This window comes from Mizuhopecten yessoensis, unplaced genomic scaffold (genome assembly GCF_002113885.1).
Source record: "Mizuhopecten yessoensis strain PY_sf001 unplaced genomic scaffold, ASM211388v2 scaffold1391, whole genome shotgun sequence".
NCBI lineage: Eukaryota > Metazoa > Mollusca > Bivalvia > Pectinida > Pectinidae > Mizuhopecten > Mizuhopecten yessoensis.
Window position 1 is genome coordinate 487,078 of NW_018404023.1, and position 15,670 is coordinate 502,747.

General features: G+C 37.5%; 1 protein-coding gene across 1 annotated transcript in view; it reads right to left on the reverse strand.

The window, feature by feature from the left end:
• Positions 1–15,670, reverse strand: part of LOC110461316 (mitogen-activated protein kinase 1-like) — a 62,828-nt gene that overhangs the window by 13,576 nt on the left and 33,582 nt on the right. Inside the window, exon 3 of the mRNA XM_021514746.1 lies at positions 6,891–6,946. Within this exon, the coding sequence (XP_021370421.1) occupies positions 6,891–6,946 (56 nt within the window). The remainder of the gene's footprint in view (positions 1–6,890; positions 6,947–15,670) is intronic.

Genomic DNA, 15,670 nt, shown 5'->3' on the forward strand with positions numbered 1-15,670 from the left:
ATAACGGGACTAAACCATGATTTAATGTATACCACTACATGTACACTTCAGGTATAACGGGACTAAACCTTGATTTAATGTATACTACTACATGTACACTTCAGGTATAACGGAACTAAACCATGATTTAATGTATACTACTACATGTACACTTCAGGTATAACGGGACTAAATCATGATTTAATGTATACCACTACATGTACACTTCAGGTATAACGGGACTAAACCATGATTTAATTTATACCACTACATGTACACTTCAGGTATATGGGAACTAAACCTTAATGTATTCCACTACATGTACACTTCAGGTATAACGGGACTAAACCATGATTTACTGTATACCACTACATGTACACTTCAGGTATATGGGAACTAAACCTTAATGTATTCCACTACATGTACACTTCAGGTATAACGGGACTAAACATTGATTTAATGTATCCCACTAGATGTACACTACAGGTATAACGGGACTAAACCTTGATTTAATGTATACCACTACATGTACACTTTAGGTATATGGGAACTAAACCTTAATGTATTCCACTACATGTACACTTCAGGTATAACGGGCCTAAACCTTGATTTAATGTATACCACTACATGTACACTTCAGGAATAACGGGACTAAACCATGATTTAATGTATACCACTACATGTACTCTTCAGGTATAACGGGACTAAATCATGATTTAATGTATACCACTACATGTACACTTCAGGTATAACGGGGCTAAACCTTGATTTAATGTATACTACTGCATGTACACTTCAGGTATAACGGGACTAAACCATGATTTAATTTATACCACTACATGTACACTTCAGGTATAACGGGGCTAAACCTTGATTTAATGTATACTACTGCATGTACACTTCAGGTATAACGGGACTAAACATTGATTTAATGTATCCCACTAGATGTACACTACAGGTATAACGGGACTAAACCTTGATTTAATGTATACTACTGCATGTACACTTCAGGTATAACGGGACTAAACCATGATTTAATTTATACCACTACATGTACACTTCAGGTATAACGTATACTACTACATGTACACTTCAGGTATAACGGAACTAAACCATGATTTAATGTATACTACTACATGTACACTTCAGGTATAACGGGACTAAACCATGATTTACTGTATACCACTACATGTACACTTCAGGTATAACGTATACTACTACATGTACACTTCAGGTATAACGGAACTAAACCCTACCTAAAGATACCAATGTAACTCTGGCCCCAAACCCTATCTAAAGATACCAATGTAACTCTGGCCCCAAACCCTATCTAAAGATACCAATGTAACTCTGGCCCCAAACCCTATCTAAAGATACCAATGTAACTCTGGCCCTCCAACCCTACCTTAACAACAATTGATTTTAAACTACCGAGAACAGACTGACCAATAAAACGATATGTAACAAAATATTTCCCAACTGGTCCAAAAACGGTGCGTGATGATGATCCCGCAACACCTTGATGCCTTTATATATATATCTCTGCACCGAGATGTACCAAATATAGATGTAGATAATAGCCGATAAACGGTACAGGTCGGAGGAATGCTTGACATCAATGGGACTTGACGTGATCTGGTTATAGTGAGCTACGGATTACAACCAGATCAATTAACGTACTACCGGGTTTTTGGCCGGTGACAAAAGCTCTGCTCCGGTCACCACCTGCCAAGTAGTATACTCTTAACACACATCAAACAAATCAAATCTTGTAGAGGAAATAATGGCCAATCTAATACTGCTATTATGTGTAATGAACTTACAGCATAGCACATCAGCGGAATAATATATAATTTAACATACCACATGTACACTTCAGGTATAACGGGACTAAACCTTGATTTAATGTATACCACTATATGCACATTCAAAGTATAATGGAATTAAACTTTTTGATTTAGCCAACACTCTGTATAATATTTTATGTGCATTCTTATTCCTAGAATTGTTGGGAAGGCAGTTCATCAAGAAATTTATATTTTCACAGTAAATTTTTGATATTTTTTCCCCCCTGTGACCTATCCCAATAATTCTATCTAATATACTAACAAATTTTTTTAATTTTATATTTATTATTTACCGAACGTTTATATAAACCTTGTATTATAACATGTATCTAGAACTTATTTTTAATATACATCAAAACCAACCAGTAGACAAGAAACAATAGGATGATGGAAGATGAATAGCACCAGAGACGGATAGCGTCACAGCCTCGGAGATGTCGGTTACAATACAATTTCCATCCAACTAGCAATTGATTCAGTCTTAATTTGTTTCAGCGATAGGGAATGGTAAATCCTAAAACTGTTTCAGATGATTATTGACATTTGAGACAAAATGATATCACGACAACCATTTAGGTAGGTTCTGTGTAGTTGCCCCTGACAACGAGACTTGAGACGCTAGGGACAGTTACATATAGACTGCTCTGCATGTCCGCTGTGGGTTTGTTTTCTTTGTCAATCATACTCGTTATACAGAACAAGCATTGCTAAACTTGACAGAGCGTGATCCATTTAAATACAGCTTAAATCCCAAAGTCTGCTTCCTTTCCCTCCCCATCGCCCCAAGACGTAGTAAAACATGACCTTATATGGAAGACTAGCGAATCAGTGACTGAGTGTCTGTGACACAATCAACTGTGTCAACTGTACTATAAATAGCCTTAGGATACAGGACAAGCCAAATCTGTTTAATAAAATAGCATTGGAGATATTGAACATCATTTATGAAACCAAATGAACTATTTTTTTCTCCAGACATGGATTTAGTTTGACTAAGGAAAGAATCTGCCATATCATTTCTAACTCAGGATTACTATAAAAATGCATCATTTAAAATTTAGTCAAAGACTTCATTGTCATCAATTTCTAAAATGTAAAACCCAAAAAGGATTTGAAAACATCATCAGCTTTAATTTACAACTGATAATGCATAAGAGTACATCGGCAGAGAAACAGGACCTTATCAAACTGCCTCTGAATATCTGCAGAGAAAACATCTTACCCATTCACCCTTAAAATCACATTTGAATCTCACCAAATCAAATACTGGACAAGTTCAGTTTAAATATGTAGGGGTGAATGAGTTACTTTGAATAAAAGACAAAGCTATTGTTGAAAGAAAATGCAGATAATTATCAATATTGAGGCTGCTCATGCCTTTTCAAGACTGCTTATTTTAATTCCACACTAGATATCTCCTTTGAATTCCTTGACCATACACATTAGTTTTCCGCCTTATCCAGATCAAACAGTCTTCCTTGTCTATGTCCTGCAAATTATCTTCCTGTCAAAATCAAACAAATTATCTCCCTTGCCAATTCCAGGTAAACTCACTAACGTCCTGGTCAAACATGTTACCTCCCTTGTGCATGTTAAAATAAATAACCAGTCTTGTCAAGATCAAACTTTTAACCACCCTTGATCCAGTCACGTACTGAACTACCTCCCTTTTATTTCTATTTAAGGAAGTTACCTCCCTTGTCCATATTATTTTTGTACTTGTTGTCCCTAATAATTGATTAATTTGCATTTAATATTATGGAAATGCTTAAATTTCATGATATTATTGGTCAAGCACTCTGATCATGCTAAAGTAAAATTCCCCCTAGCCAACTCACCAACATGCATCTAGATGGTTCGCCAATGTGACACACTCCCCTCCAGGCAAAAAGAAATTCATTTCTAGCTAACTGCTATCATGCTTATGAGAGCAAGGTTAAACAGATTATAGACACAGTACCTTGGTCCAAACATGGGCACCGATGTAACTAGGGTCACTAGAGTTAAAGGGAGTTTCTCCCCAAGCTCTGTCAGAAACAAACCACAAATCACCCTTGTGACAATTTCGTTGCAATTCATCCCTTATCATTAGGATAATCATCTCCCTTGTTTGCTCGTTTTTTGATGTACCATTTTCGGGTATAAATCCTGGCGAACCTGTTTATGCAGGCATTGCAAGGCCTTGTCAAGGCTCGCCTGAAAGCAGCATCAGATTACTACTAAATGAACAACTCTGGTTCAACAGTTTGGAACGCCATAAATTGAAGCGGCCTATAAGTGAACATATAACCTTGACCAGGAGGGTAAATGGCCCGGAAAAGATAGTATAATACTTTCTTTGATAAAGTTTCGCTGAACTCTCTGATCCTGTTTTAGATAGAAACAACACTGATAGGACTTTTCCAACAGTAGTCGTAGACTAATGGTATGACGTCAACAACTGTGACCGAACTGTTCTATGGGACCACAAGGAGTGATGGATGGCACACTGTTAATTTCAGATAAAATCTAAATGTCATATCTATATAAAGCTGTATAACAAAACTATTTTCATCTGTTAGGATTTTATATTCTGGAGAAAACAGAAGTGTACAGCATGGGGAGAAAAAAGACCGGGTAATCCATATCACATTATACATGTCAAGACTGACGCGTTAAGTGGAAAAAAATTCATTTTTCACCAGGAATAAATTCTTGTTGATGACCAAGCTTTAATACTGTTCAGAGTCTGCAGAATGAATTATTCACGAGTGACAAACCTGATGATATCTTTATATAACCAAGACAACACAAATAGTATCACGTTTCACCGTACCCTTGAAATGACCTCAACATGTTGGAGAGTTTTTTCTGCGTTTCTAGGTGGCACAGCACGGAATTACGCACTTTGGAAGAATTAAAACGATCATCTCTCCAAACAAAATCAACAACTTTTTTTAGAGTCAAATTTAAACAATGTTACGTTACTGACATAAAGTAAAGCGAACTGTCTCTATGTACTTCATATTAACCCTTGAAATGACCTTGACTTGTTGCCTTTCTCGACGTCATAATAAACCTTTGAAATGTTGGAAAGTTGTCCTTCTCAGTGACACAGCACAGACTTACACAATTTGGAAGAATAACGATTGTCTTTTTAAACAAAACCAACAACTTCTGCAGAATCAAATTTAAATAGCATGGTACACCCCTGACTTAAAGTAACGCAAAATGAATCTACGTACTTCATAATTTACACTTGAAATGACCTTGACATGAACGAGAGTAGCCATTCTCGGTGGCACAGCACGATAACACAACGTGGAGGAATAACGATTGTCTTACCAAACAAAACCAACAACTTTCATAGAACCAAATTTAAATAGCATGTTACACCAGGGTCTTGCTTTGACCGCCGTGAAATAATGCAAAATGACTTGACGTACATCATAATAAACCGCTTAGCTTCAATAACATAGACAGGACATAGCCACTTAAAGTCACTTGACAAGCTCCTTATATAGGACAGAACAATGGTGGCTGTAAAAAACACAATGTTCATAACATGCTGCTTTAACTGATACATGTACGATACTTCACAAGGGGCTGACAGAAACGGTGAAGGAACTGCTTCCACTTCTGGACCACCTTGTTTTACCTCCATTTTTAGTTTTTGTGGTGGGTGGGTGGGTGTGTGTGTGTGTGTGTGTGAATCTCAAAAGTATTTTTCGGAATTAGAGCTTTTGACAAAGAAAATAATTACACATTTTTCTATGTTTGAAATTTTACCCGATTCAACTGAACACTGTAAAATCTGGAATTATTTATCAATCTGACATTCACCTAGATCCCACAAATATATATACTATTTAGGGGGCACATTAGTCTAGTGGTAGGCTACCGGGCTTGTGACCGAAGGGTTGCGGGTTCAGTCACGGCACGGCACTGTGTTATATCTTTGAGCAAGATACTTTACTCCGCTTGTTCCAGTCTACTCAGCTGTAAATGAGTATGTGGTTGGACAGTGCTAGAATTGTTGAATGCTAGCTGTGAGCAACGAAAGGGCAGCACCGGCTGTATGTTCCCCAGGGAGTTGAGAAAGATATTAGCTGGTTGCAAAGGCCTTATAACGGCGATAATAATTTGTGAACCGCTTTGAGATGACCTACGAACTAGGTTGTGATAAAGCGGTATATAAGAACCTCAAATTATTATTATTATTGTTAATTATTATTAATTATCTAAGCAAATAAACAAGAGGAGGCCCAGAGGGCCTGTATCGCTCACCTGGATATCTAAGCAATCATGGCAAATCATTCTCCAAATGAGATCCAAGGGAATATGCCAGACTCCAAGGCCAATCCTTGAAGCATATCTGTATCAGATTTCTCATGCCCAGCTATTTAATGTATGGTTATGGGGTGGGGATCTCAACTGCTTCCAAGCTGTGACTCAGAAACTAGGTCCCTAGGGTTGTGGCCAGACCCCAGGATCAATTCTAATATCATGCCTGCATTCCTCTCTTTATGCCCAACAATTGTATATATAGTTTTGGGGTGGGAATTTTAACCATTTCAAAGTTATGCCCCAGGGGTTAAGTCTCCAAGGGCTGGGCAGACCCAAAGGCCATCCTGGAAGCATATGTGCATTAATCCTTCGGACCAGGTGAGCTAATAATGTATATCAAGAAACTTTCGTGCAGTCAAATTTTCGCTTTTCCCTGTTGAAATCCATATAAACCAGATGTTAATTTTGCCCTTCATAATTAATAACTATATATAATTTGTTCACTAATATTGGCTGGAATGATAAATTTGTCCTCATTAGGAAGTGCAAAAAAGGCGAAATGTTAACCTACAGCGAATGTTCAATATACAGTATACATATCCATACAAACTGGACCGGTGTAAGTGTAAATCAGTGTATTTTGAAGATATGAATGCAGTTTCATGTCTATTATATATAGAAATACATATCAGAAATCTATGACATTTCCATTACCATCATCCTGAGACGCTCTGTTGCCATCCAAACAGACTGTCATATCTGCAGTACATACCAAGGCTTATCTGACACAAAGGATACACATCTTTCATTGATTCTAAATTCTCTTGGCGGAGTATGTTATGAATGTTGATTATCTGAAAAAAAAAAAAAAAAAATGTTGAGAAGATTCATTAACACATCAACAAGTTTGTATTTGCAAAATTTTAAAGGTTTTAATGATTAACCCTTTCGCCACTATAGACCATAATAGATTCATTGAGATCAGTGCATGGTACAGTCTACTGAAGTTATATAGGGGTGAAAGGGTTAACATATAAGTACGCAATCACTATGTTTCTCTAGATGTCCAGGGAAACTGTGACTTAAATTGCTCTCACAAAACAGACAGGTGTTTAAAAAAAAATAAAAAAATCTATATTTTCCAACAGTTATGAAGCAAGTTCTATCAACTTATATTAATCGTTCTTGTTGACCCAGACGGTAGACAGGTGCTATAAACAGCAGTAAGAAATAGCAAACACGGGTCAACATCCTTTCTTACAGCATTAACAAAATCCTGTATCAACCTCATCAAAATGGCTGCATTCTTGAAAATTAAATGAAAGGTGTTTTTGAAAGTTATACAATAGTGCCTACCGAGTACGCTACTAATTTATTATTCATGATCGACCTCTGTAACCTGAAGACTTCCTACTTCAGCTCACGTTACACATCACACAACTAACGTCAATGACAAACACGGAACAAGTAGCTCCTCAAGTGACATGTTTCTCTGATTCAATTTGTTATCGGCTTCGAACTTGGCAGTTAAACTTAGGTGAAGCTGCTGGGATGCCTGTGAAGTTCATTATGCCCACAAAAGGGGCAATCAGTTTATAATATATTGATTCCCCAAGTATGGCCTCTCCGAACAAGTCTAACATCTGAAAATGGTTTGTCAGTTCACCAATTAACATTTGGAGAATTTGATTCCATTCGGGCAGGAAAAGAAACGAAACTCTCTTGAAATGTCAAAGATACACTCTTCAGTCTTAAGAGTCTTTCTAGTGAGAGAATTTGATATGATCTAAGTGCAAGGAATTTTAAGCAACAGGTCTGCGCCCAAAGATAAACACCAGAACAAAGCAACAGACAAGAATAGTGCATGCTGAATTAAGTCTGGAAACTATTTCCTAGTATATGGTCAATATTGTAACATATGTGATCTCTCATACAGACTCGTGACCTCTTCTGACCTCTTCTGACCTCTTCTGACAGGTGATCTCTCATTACAGGTGATCTCTCATTACAGTTGGTATCTCTCTACAGGCGATATATCTTTACAGGTGATCTCTCAATAAAGGTCATGACCTGTTATGACAGGTGATCTCTCATTACAGGTGATCTCTCATTACATATGGTATTTCTCTACAGGTGATATATCTTTACAGGTGATCTCTCAATAAAGGTCATGACCTGTTATGACAGGTGATCTCTCATTACAGCTGGTATCTCTCTACAGGTGATATATCTTTACAGGTGATATCTCATGATCATTACAGGTGATCACTCATTAAAGGTCATGACCTCTTCTGACAGGTGATATCTCATTACAGGTGATCACTCATTAAAGGTCATGACCTCTTCTGACAGGTGATTTCTCATTACCGGTGATCTTTCATTAAAGGTCATGACCTCTCCTGACAGGTGATATCTCATTACAGGTGATCATGATCTCTCATTGCAGCTGATCTCTCGTTACAGGTGACCTCTCTTTACAGGTGATAATATCCCATTACAGGCAATAACTTATTTCAGGTAATTTCCTGTTACAGGTCTAGGTTATCTATCATAACAGTTGATATTTCAATACAAGTGACCACTTATAACAGTTTATTTTTTTTATTACAGGTGAATTCTCATGACAGGTGATATCTCAATACAGGTAATTATATAATCTCTTGTTATAGGTTATTTCTTTTTACAGGTGATTTCTTATTACAGGTGATCTCTCAATACAGGTGATTATATCCCTTTACATGTACATGCAATATCTTCTTAAAACTGATCTCTTGTTTTAGGTGATCTCTCACGACAGGTGATTTCTCTTAACAGATTACCTCTCATTACAAATTTTTCATTACAGGTGATTTCTCATTGTATCAAATAGAAAATTAAAGTACTGAAATTTTACAATATCGGATCCGAGTACAAGGTGATAGGAAAAGTAATGCTTTTTAACTAAGACAATTTTGGGAAGAAACACCATTTTCCATGGGAGTAGGGGCTGAATAATGTCCCCAAAGAGGGTCTAATAATCCCTTAGGTGGTCTTTCATGAAAATGAACTTTTGATCCAGGTGGTAATGTGATCTCTCTGGACAGGTGGTCCCTCATGAGAGGGTCAGAGAGTCTCCAATGAGTTGGTTTGTACAGAATGGTGATATCTTATAGGAAGGGTTCCTAACATGACACATATACGGTATGTTTTTAAAAAGTCAATTTTTCTGTGTAATTGTAAACACAAAATGTTATGGTAATCTGGTATAATGACGCAGAGTCGAACACACTTCATCTCCAGGAACAAACCTTTGCATAATTACTCATAATTACTACTATTATTTTCAGAGCAATTAGTGTTTCTTCTGAACATACAGCAGACTGGCAAATGCCACATCCAAATATCTAACACTTGGCCAACTCAATCATCATACACCATCACACGGCCCGCTCGACGGACCAACAATGTATAAATGTAATGCAAATTCCACTTTCCGCAAAAAAACACCCAAATGAGTGTAGTTTACCCCAGTAACATTAAGTCGTAACATCCCCAACCCACACCACACTCAATTTTTCATGTCACATTTATTTTTCAATATGGACAGAATCTTGAAAATCTATCAAATATACCCACTAAACTGAAAATTCATGGGGAACACTTGAAAGATCATAATTAATTAAAGGGCACCAAATGTAAAAAGTTGTTGTCTGGGAAATAATGACAATAACTCGACTGTTAGAGGAATATTGGGGAACAATTATCCATAATAAAGACATCGTTACGGACAAAACAAAAGCTGGGCTCTGCGATAACACAGGGAACAAGAGAAGGCATACGGATCTATTGTTGTAGGCTTTCTGTCAAATCTGGTCTTTACTGGTAATTTAATCAATACTGACCCGGTCTGTCTAACAAACAAGGCCATCAGCACCAAAACACATCCTTCAGTCGGTAACAAATAACACTAGTACTGCAGGCCACATCTCTATTGATAACGACCATTGAAGTTTCATATCTGTGGAATTTCGGACATATATCCCGGAGGATGAAGAATTTCCGGGGCAGAGACAAAGCTTGACAATTATTGATTCTGACCTTAACTCATTCACCCTTGAAGATGCATTTGAACTCTTTCAATTCAAAGGTTGGAATAGTTCATTATGAAATTACAAAAAGAAATTCCGAGTCAGAGACAAAGCTTGACAATTATTTATTCTGACCTAACCTCATTTATCCCTGAAGACACATTTGAACTCTTCCAATTCAAAGGTTGGAATAGTTCATTATGAAATTTTAGGGGTGAATGAGTTACACAGTACCCTTGGGAAGAATTCCCATACCTACATGTGGTAGTGCCCAGGTTGAGCCCTGACAATGACATTGCTAATACGACAATAAAGTAACATTTTCTAGATAACGTACAAATTAATTACGATCATGTTTAAGAAAAATCTGACAAATAAACGTAGCCTGCAAAAGTTTAAAAGCCCTGACAATGACATTGCTAATACGACAATAAAGTAACATTTTCTAGATAACGTACAAATTAATTACGATCAGAAATTAAATGTAGCCTGCAAAAGTTTAAAAGCAAGTGCAGCTATGAGGCAATTTCAGATGCAAACAACTTAACGATGTAACAAAAACACATTAAGATGATGTCGCCTATCAGAATATTAGCCGACAAGATACCGAACATTTAAGAAATAGCTTTTTATTCATGTTTCAGTAATAAGGATTTTGAAGACTACTAGAGGTCTTTCGAGTCCCGTCCTATTGGAAACACATCTGTTCCACATGAGAGTTACAGATTATCACACTGTGTTCTCAGGGTTTGTTGTCAGAACAATTATATCCTCACGAGCATGTGGATAAAATCACCAGGCTATTGCAGGTTTGAACCACCAATCCATGAAAACACTGTGTGATAAATTGTTTATCAACTACTTTATACTACAAACTTGTATATTTTTCCATTCAGGAATGTATTTGATCAAATATGATTGATATCCAGTGCACAGTTCTACAGAAAAAGTTGTTTGTAGCAATATAGCCAAATTGCCCACTTTTGGCCGCACCCCTAAGCCCCCTTGGGGGTAAGCACCACCATTTGTACAATTTTGAATCACCACCACCTAGGGATGCTTCCAGTCAAATATCGTTGATATCCATCGCTTAGTTCCAGAGAAGAAGTCACTTGAAGCAGTATAGCCAAATAACCCTTTTTGGCCCCGCCCCTCAGCCCCCTGGGGGGTCAGTCACACCATTTCTACAATTTTGAATCCCTGCCTCCCATAAATGCTCTTGATCAAATATGATTGATAATTAGTGCATAGTTCTACAGAAGATGTCGTTTGTAGCAATATAGCCAAATTGACCCCTTTTGGCCGCGCCCCTCAGCCCCACCATTTGTACAATTTGAATCCCCACCACCTAGGGATGCTTCCAGTCAAATTTAGTTGAATTCCAATCAGTGGTTAAGAAGAAGAAGTCATTTAAGGAAGTTGTTGCCGTATGGATGGACGGACGGACGGACACCGGACGCAACGGTATGGCATAAGCTCAACTTGGTATGATCTAGGATAGAAATACCCCACCCTTGGGTATAGGTACACAATCTGGTTCAAAAACCTCAGCAAGCCTCACTCTTTGCCCTGAATTCTGTACTCATTAGTCTACCATATGAAGAGGTGGAAGGATATGGATCTACTGAAAAACAATGTTACATGCCGAAAGATAAATCTCACTGGAAGGTACCGACATATCCCAATCTAAATGACATTAATTATAACATACTGGTGGCCCAAAGTGACACTTAGAAACATTTAAACACCATTTGAGTGAACAGACATGCCTGTCTATCAAACATTACTATGAAGGAAAGACACACAAAGACATTGTCAACCTGGCCCCCTGGGTAGTTGTTACCATGGTGATGACGAAGAGTCGGAACAGTTGCGGTCCCTCGGGTTCAGAGACCTGTCTTCACAGATTTCAATTTTATCCTAGACTTCGTATAGAATACATCACAATATCTCGCACTAGCAATCTCCTTCTGTCGACATTTTTTCTTCAAATCCAATAACTGGCTCTTTGTGCAGAACATGCGTTATCTTGCACAACGTGATCTCTGCACTCGGTAAGCTCTAAAAAGGCATTTCTTCCTAATCAAAAATCATCCTTTCATCCCTTGTTTGTCCTTCCTTTTAATAACTTTCTTGTCTCGGATGATATTGCAGGAACAAGATCTTTGCATTAAGCGCACTTCAAACAAATGCATTGGTCCTCGTGGAATTATGATTATAACACCAGCTTAAAACATACATTTTATATCCATTACCAATGCATCTGTATCAGATTTTTTTACACAGCAATTAGCCCAAATGTGACCATATATGGGGTTCAAGAATACAATCAAAATCGTTACGGCGTCAAGAAGCCGTGTTCGAACACGCCCACAAACCGAAGGGTTGTTTCAGGGTGTCACTCACTGCATCTGGCTCGTCGATTGGTCGATAGAACGTTTGAGGTCTGTGTCGTCCTTGTTTTCAGAAGCAGTGTACAACATTGTATCTTTTTCGGAGACTTGTTGTTTGCACGCATTGTCAACTTAAGATTACGCATACACGTATATAAATATGTAAAATTTACATTGCATGGGGTTTCGTTGAATGTGTACTTATCCACATTTTCGTGAACTGTAATGGTATTTCTGATTACAAGAGGGCAAAATGAAGAATATTACCCATGCTTGAAAGCAGTCAGTTCGGTTTGTGGGCGTGTTCTTTTTAAACATGACTTTTTTGACGCCATAACGATTTTGATTGTATTTCATGTTGCATAGCTTGTATAGATAGACAAGATTTCTGAGCTTTCTTTTTGCACAGCCCTGAGACTGGGATTAGCCTCTAAGCTGATTTTTTTTTCTCTGTCTTGTGCATTGGGGGCATGACCTTTAATTGGCAATGGTTTTTACACATTTATTAACAGCCCTAAGATTGACAATAGCTTCTAAGCTTTCTCTTTGCATTATAGCCTTTAAATTGACAATGAATTTAAAGGTTTTTTTTGCATACCCCTTAAACTGACTTTGATTGACATTAGATTTGAAATTTCTCCTTTGCTCTTTGCATGCAAAACCTTTAAATTTGTACAGACCCAAGATTGACATTGGTTTGACTGTTTCTATACCTTGTACTCTGATATTTGCATAGCGTCCAAGATTGACAATGATTTTTGAAGTTTTTAATTTGCATAGCCCTTAAACTGACATTGACTTCACATTTGTTCCTACAACTTTTCTTTGCTCTTTGCACAACCCTTTGATTGACATTGGTTTCAAAGATTTCTTCTTTGCTTTTTGCATAGTCTAACCCTTTCACCACTGTAGACCATGATGGACTCATCCAGATCAATGCATGGTAGAGTCTACTAAAGTTACATAGAGGTGAAATGGTTAAATTGACATTGTTTTCTCAGCTTTCGCTTGGCACAACCCTAAGACTGACATTGGTTTGACCACTTCTGAACTTTTTCTTTGCTCTTTGCATAGCCCTTTAGAGTGATCGTGATTTTGATGCCTTGTCGCTGCATGCACATAGCCGTTAAATGATATTTCTTAATGACTTTGCTTTTCACATAGTACTTTAATTGACATGGTCTCCAAGCTTTCTCTCTGCATGGCCCTAAGACTGACCTTGGTTTGACCATTTCTAAACTTTTCCTTTGCATAGCCCCATTTAATTGCTCTGTGCAAAGCCCTTTAGAGTGACAGCGATTTTTAACTCTTCTCGCTGCATGCACGTAGCCCTTAAACTGACATTTCTGAACATCCTTGCCATTTACCTAGTCCTTTGATTGACATGGTTTCTGAGCTTTCTCCTTGCAAGGCCTTCCGACTGACAATGACTTTTTACATTCTGGAATTTTCTTTGCTCCTTGCATATCCCTCAACTCATTGACCCCTGAAGACACATTTGAACTCTTCCAATGCAAAGGTTGGAATAGTTCATTGTAAAATGTCAGGGGTCAATGAGTTAAACTGACACTTGATCCCAAAATTTACTCTTTCCACATATTGCTGTTATGGTGTTCAGCTTTAGGTTTTTTCTTCGATCTATTCAGATACTGGATAAATGTGGAGTCCATAGCTGGCAGCCTGGATAGCTAGCCTAGATTTCAATGTGGTTATAATAGATAATTATCTCTGAATCCATTTTTTAAATGATATTGTACTGTTTTTAATATCACCAAAGCTTTCGAAAGCAGGCAATAAATACTTCCTGGTTACATTTTCTCATTTAAAATTTTGATTTATGTGCTGGAGTGTGCTCCAATATTTTAGAATAACTGTTTCCGTTAAAACATAAATCTTCTTGGAGCCAAAACCGTCCATGTTTGGGGTACCACGCAATGTGATATGGGAACACAGCAAAATTGACAGAGAAATTGATGCATACCAAAGTCAGATCCAACTGCATCAAATGAATGACAAATTCTAGGAAAACATTGTCAGGACTGATTACAAACAAATTATCCTCCAGGACATCCCCATATATTTCTGAGTGCTCACAAAAGACTTCCTACCGAGTCTTGATTTTCGTCAATATCCGGAAACCTACTGGATAGAAGAACAATGTGTTATTGATTTGTTCCTGCCATTGTCATTGATTGGTTCACAGGACGATGATCTAACATCCACACAATGCTGTACTAAGCAGCGGCGAAACGTATGACCTGGCTACCTTACGCGGCCAGCACGCAGTAAACATGCCACTGTCACAGGCGAACCATACACAACACCTCGGTAGTAACCATTAAGGCAAGTCATCACGCCCAACCCCAATCGCATTACCATGTCATAGCTTATCCATAGGAAACAAGTGATTGGTTGTTTGTGACCATTTTATCAACTTGAGTGCTTCTTAAATTAATTGGAAGGCACATGGTAGACTAGTGCATGAGTAGATGGGTCTCTGGAGACGATTTATAAATGTATTGTTTCTTCATCCCCCATGACTACCAAATTGTGTAACATATCACATTGCGTGATGTGCATGTCTGGTCTATATGTGTGCAGTAGTAACTCTCCTATGTGATTCTATGGTGCTATTATCTTCTTGTGTACCCAGGCCATTAATGCAATACATCAGTGAACTTAAAGTACTGCTGCAGTTTTTGCTCCATACATGCAGTTGTCAGTATTAATTTACACATGCAGTTGTCAGTACTGATTCATACATACATGCAGTTACCAGTATTGCTCATATAATACATGCAGTTGTCTGTATTGTTTTATTATAAATGCAATTGTCAGTATTGTTTTATATATAAATATAATACATCAGTATTGCTTCATATATGCATGATGTTGTCTGTACTGTTTTATAGATAAATGCAGTTGTCTGTATATAAACATGGAGTTGTCAGTATGGTTTTATATATAAATGCAGTTGTCTGTATATAATCATGCAGTTGTCTGTATATAAACATGTGGTTGTCAGTATTGTTCTATATATAAATGCAGTTGTCTGTATTGCTTCATATATAAATGCAGTTGTCTGTATTGTTTTATATATAAATGCAGTTGTCTATCG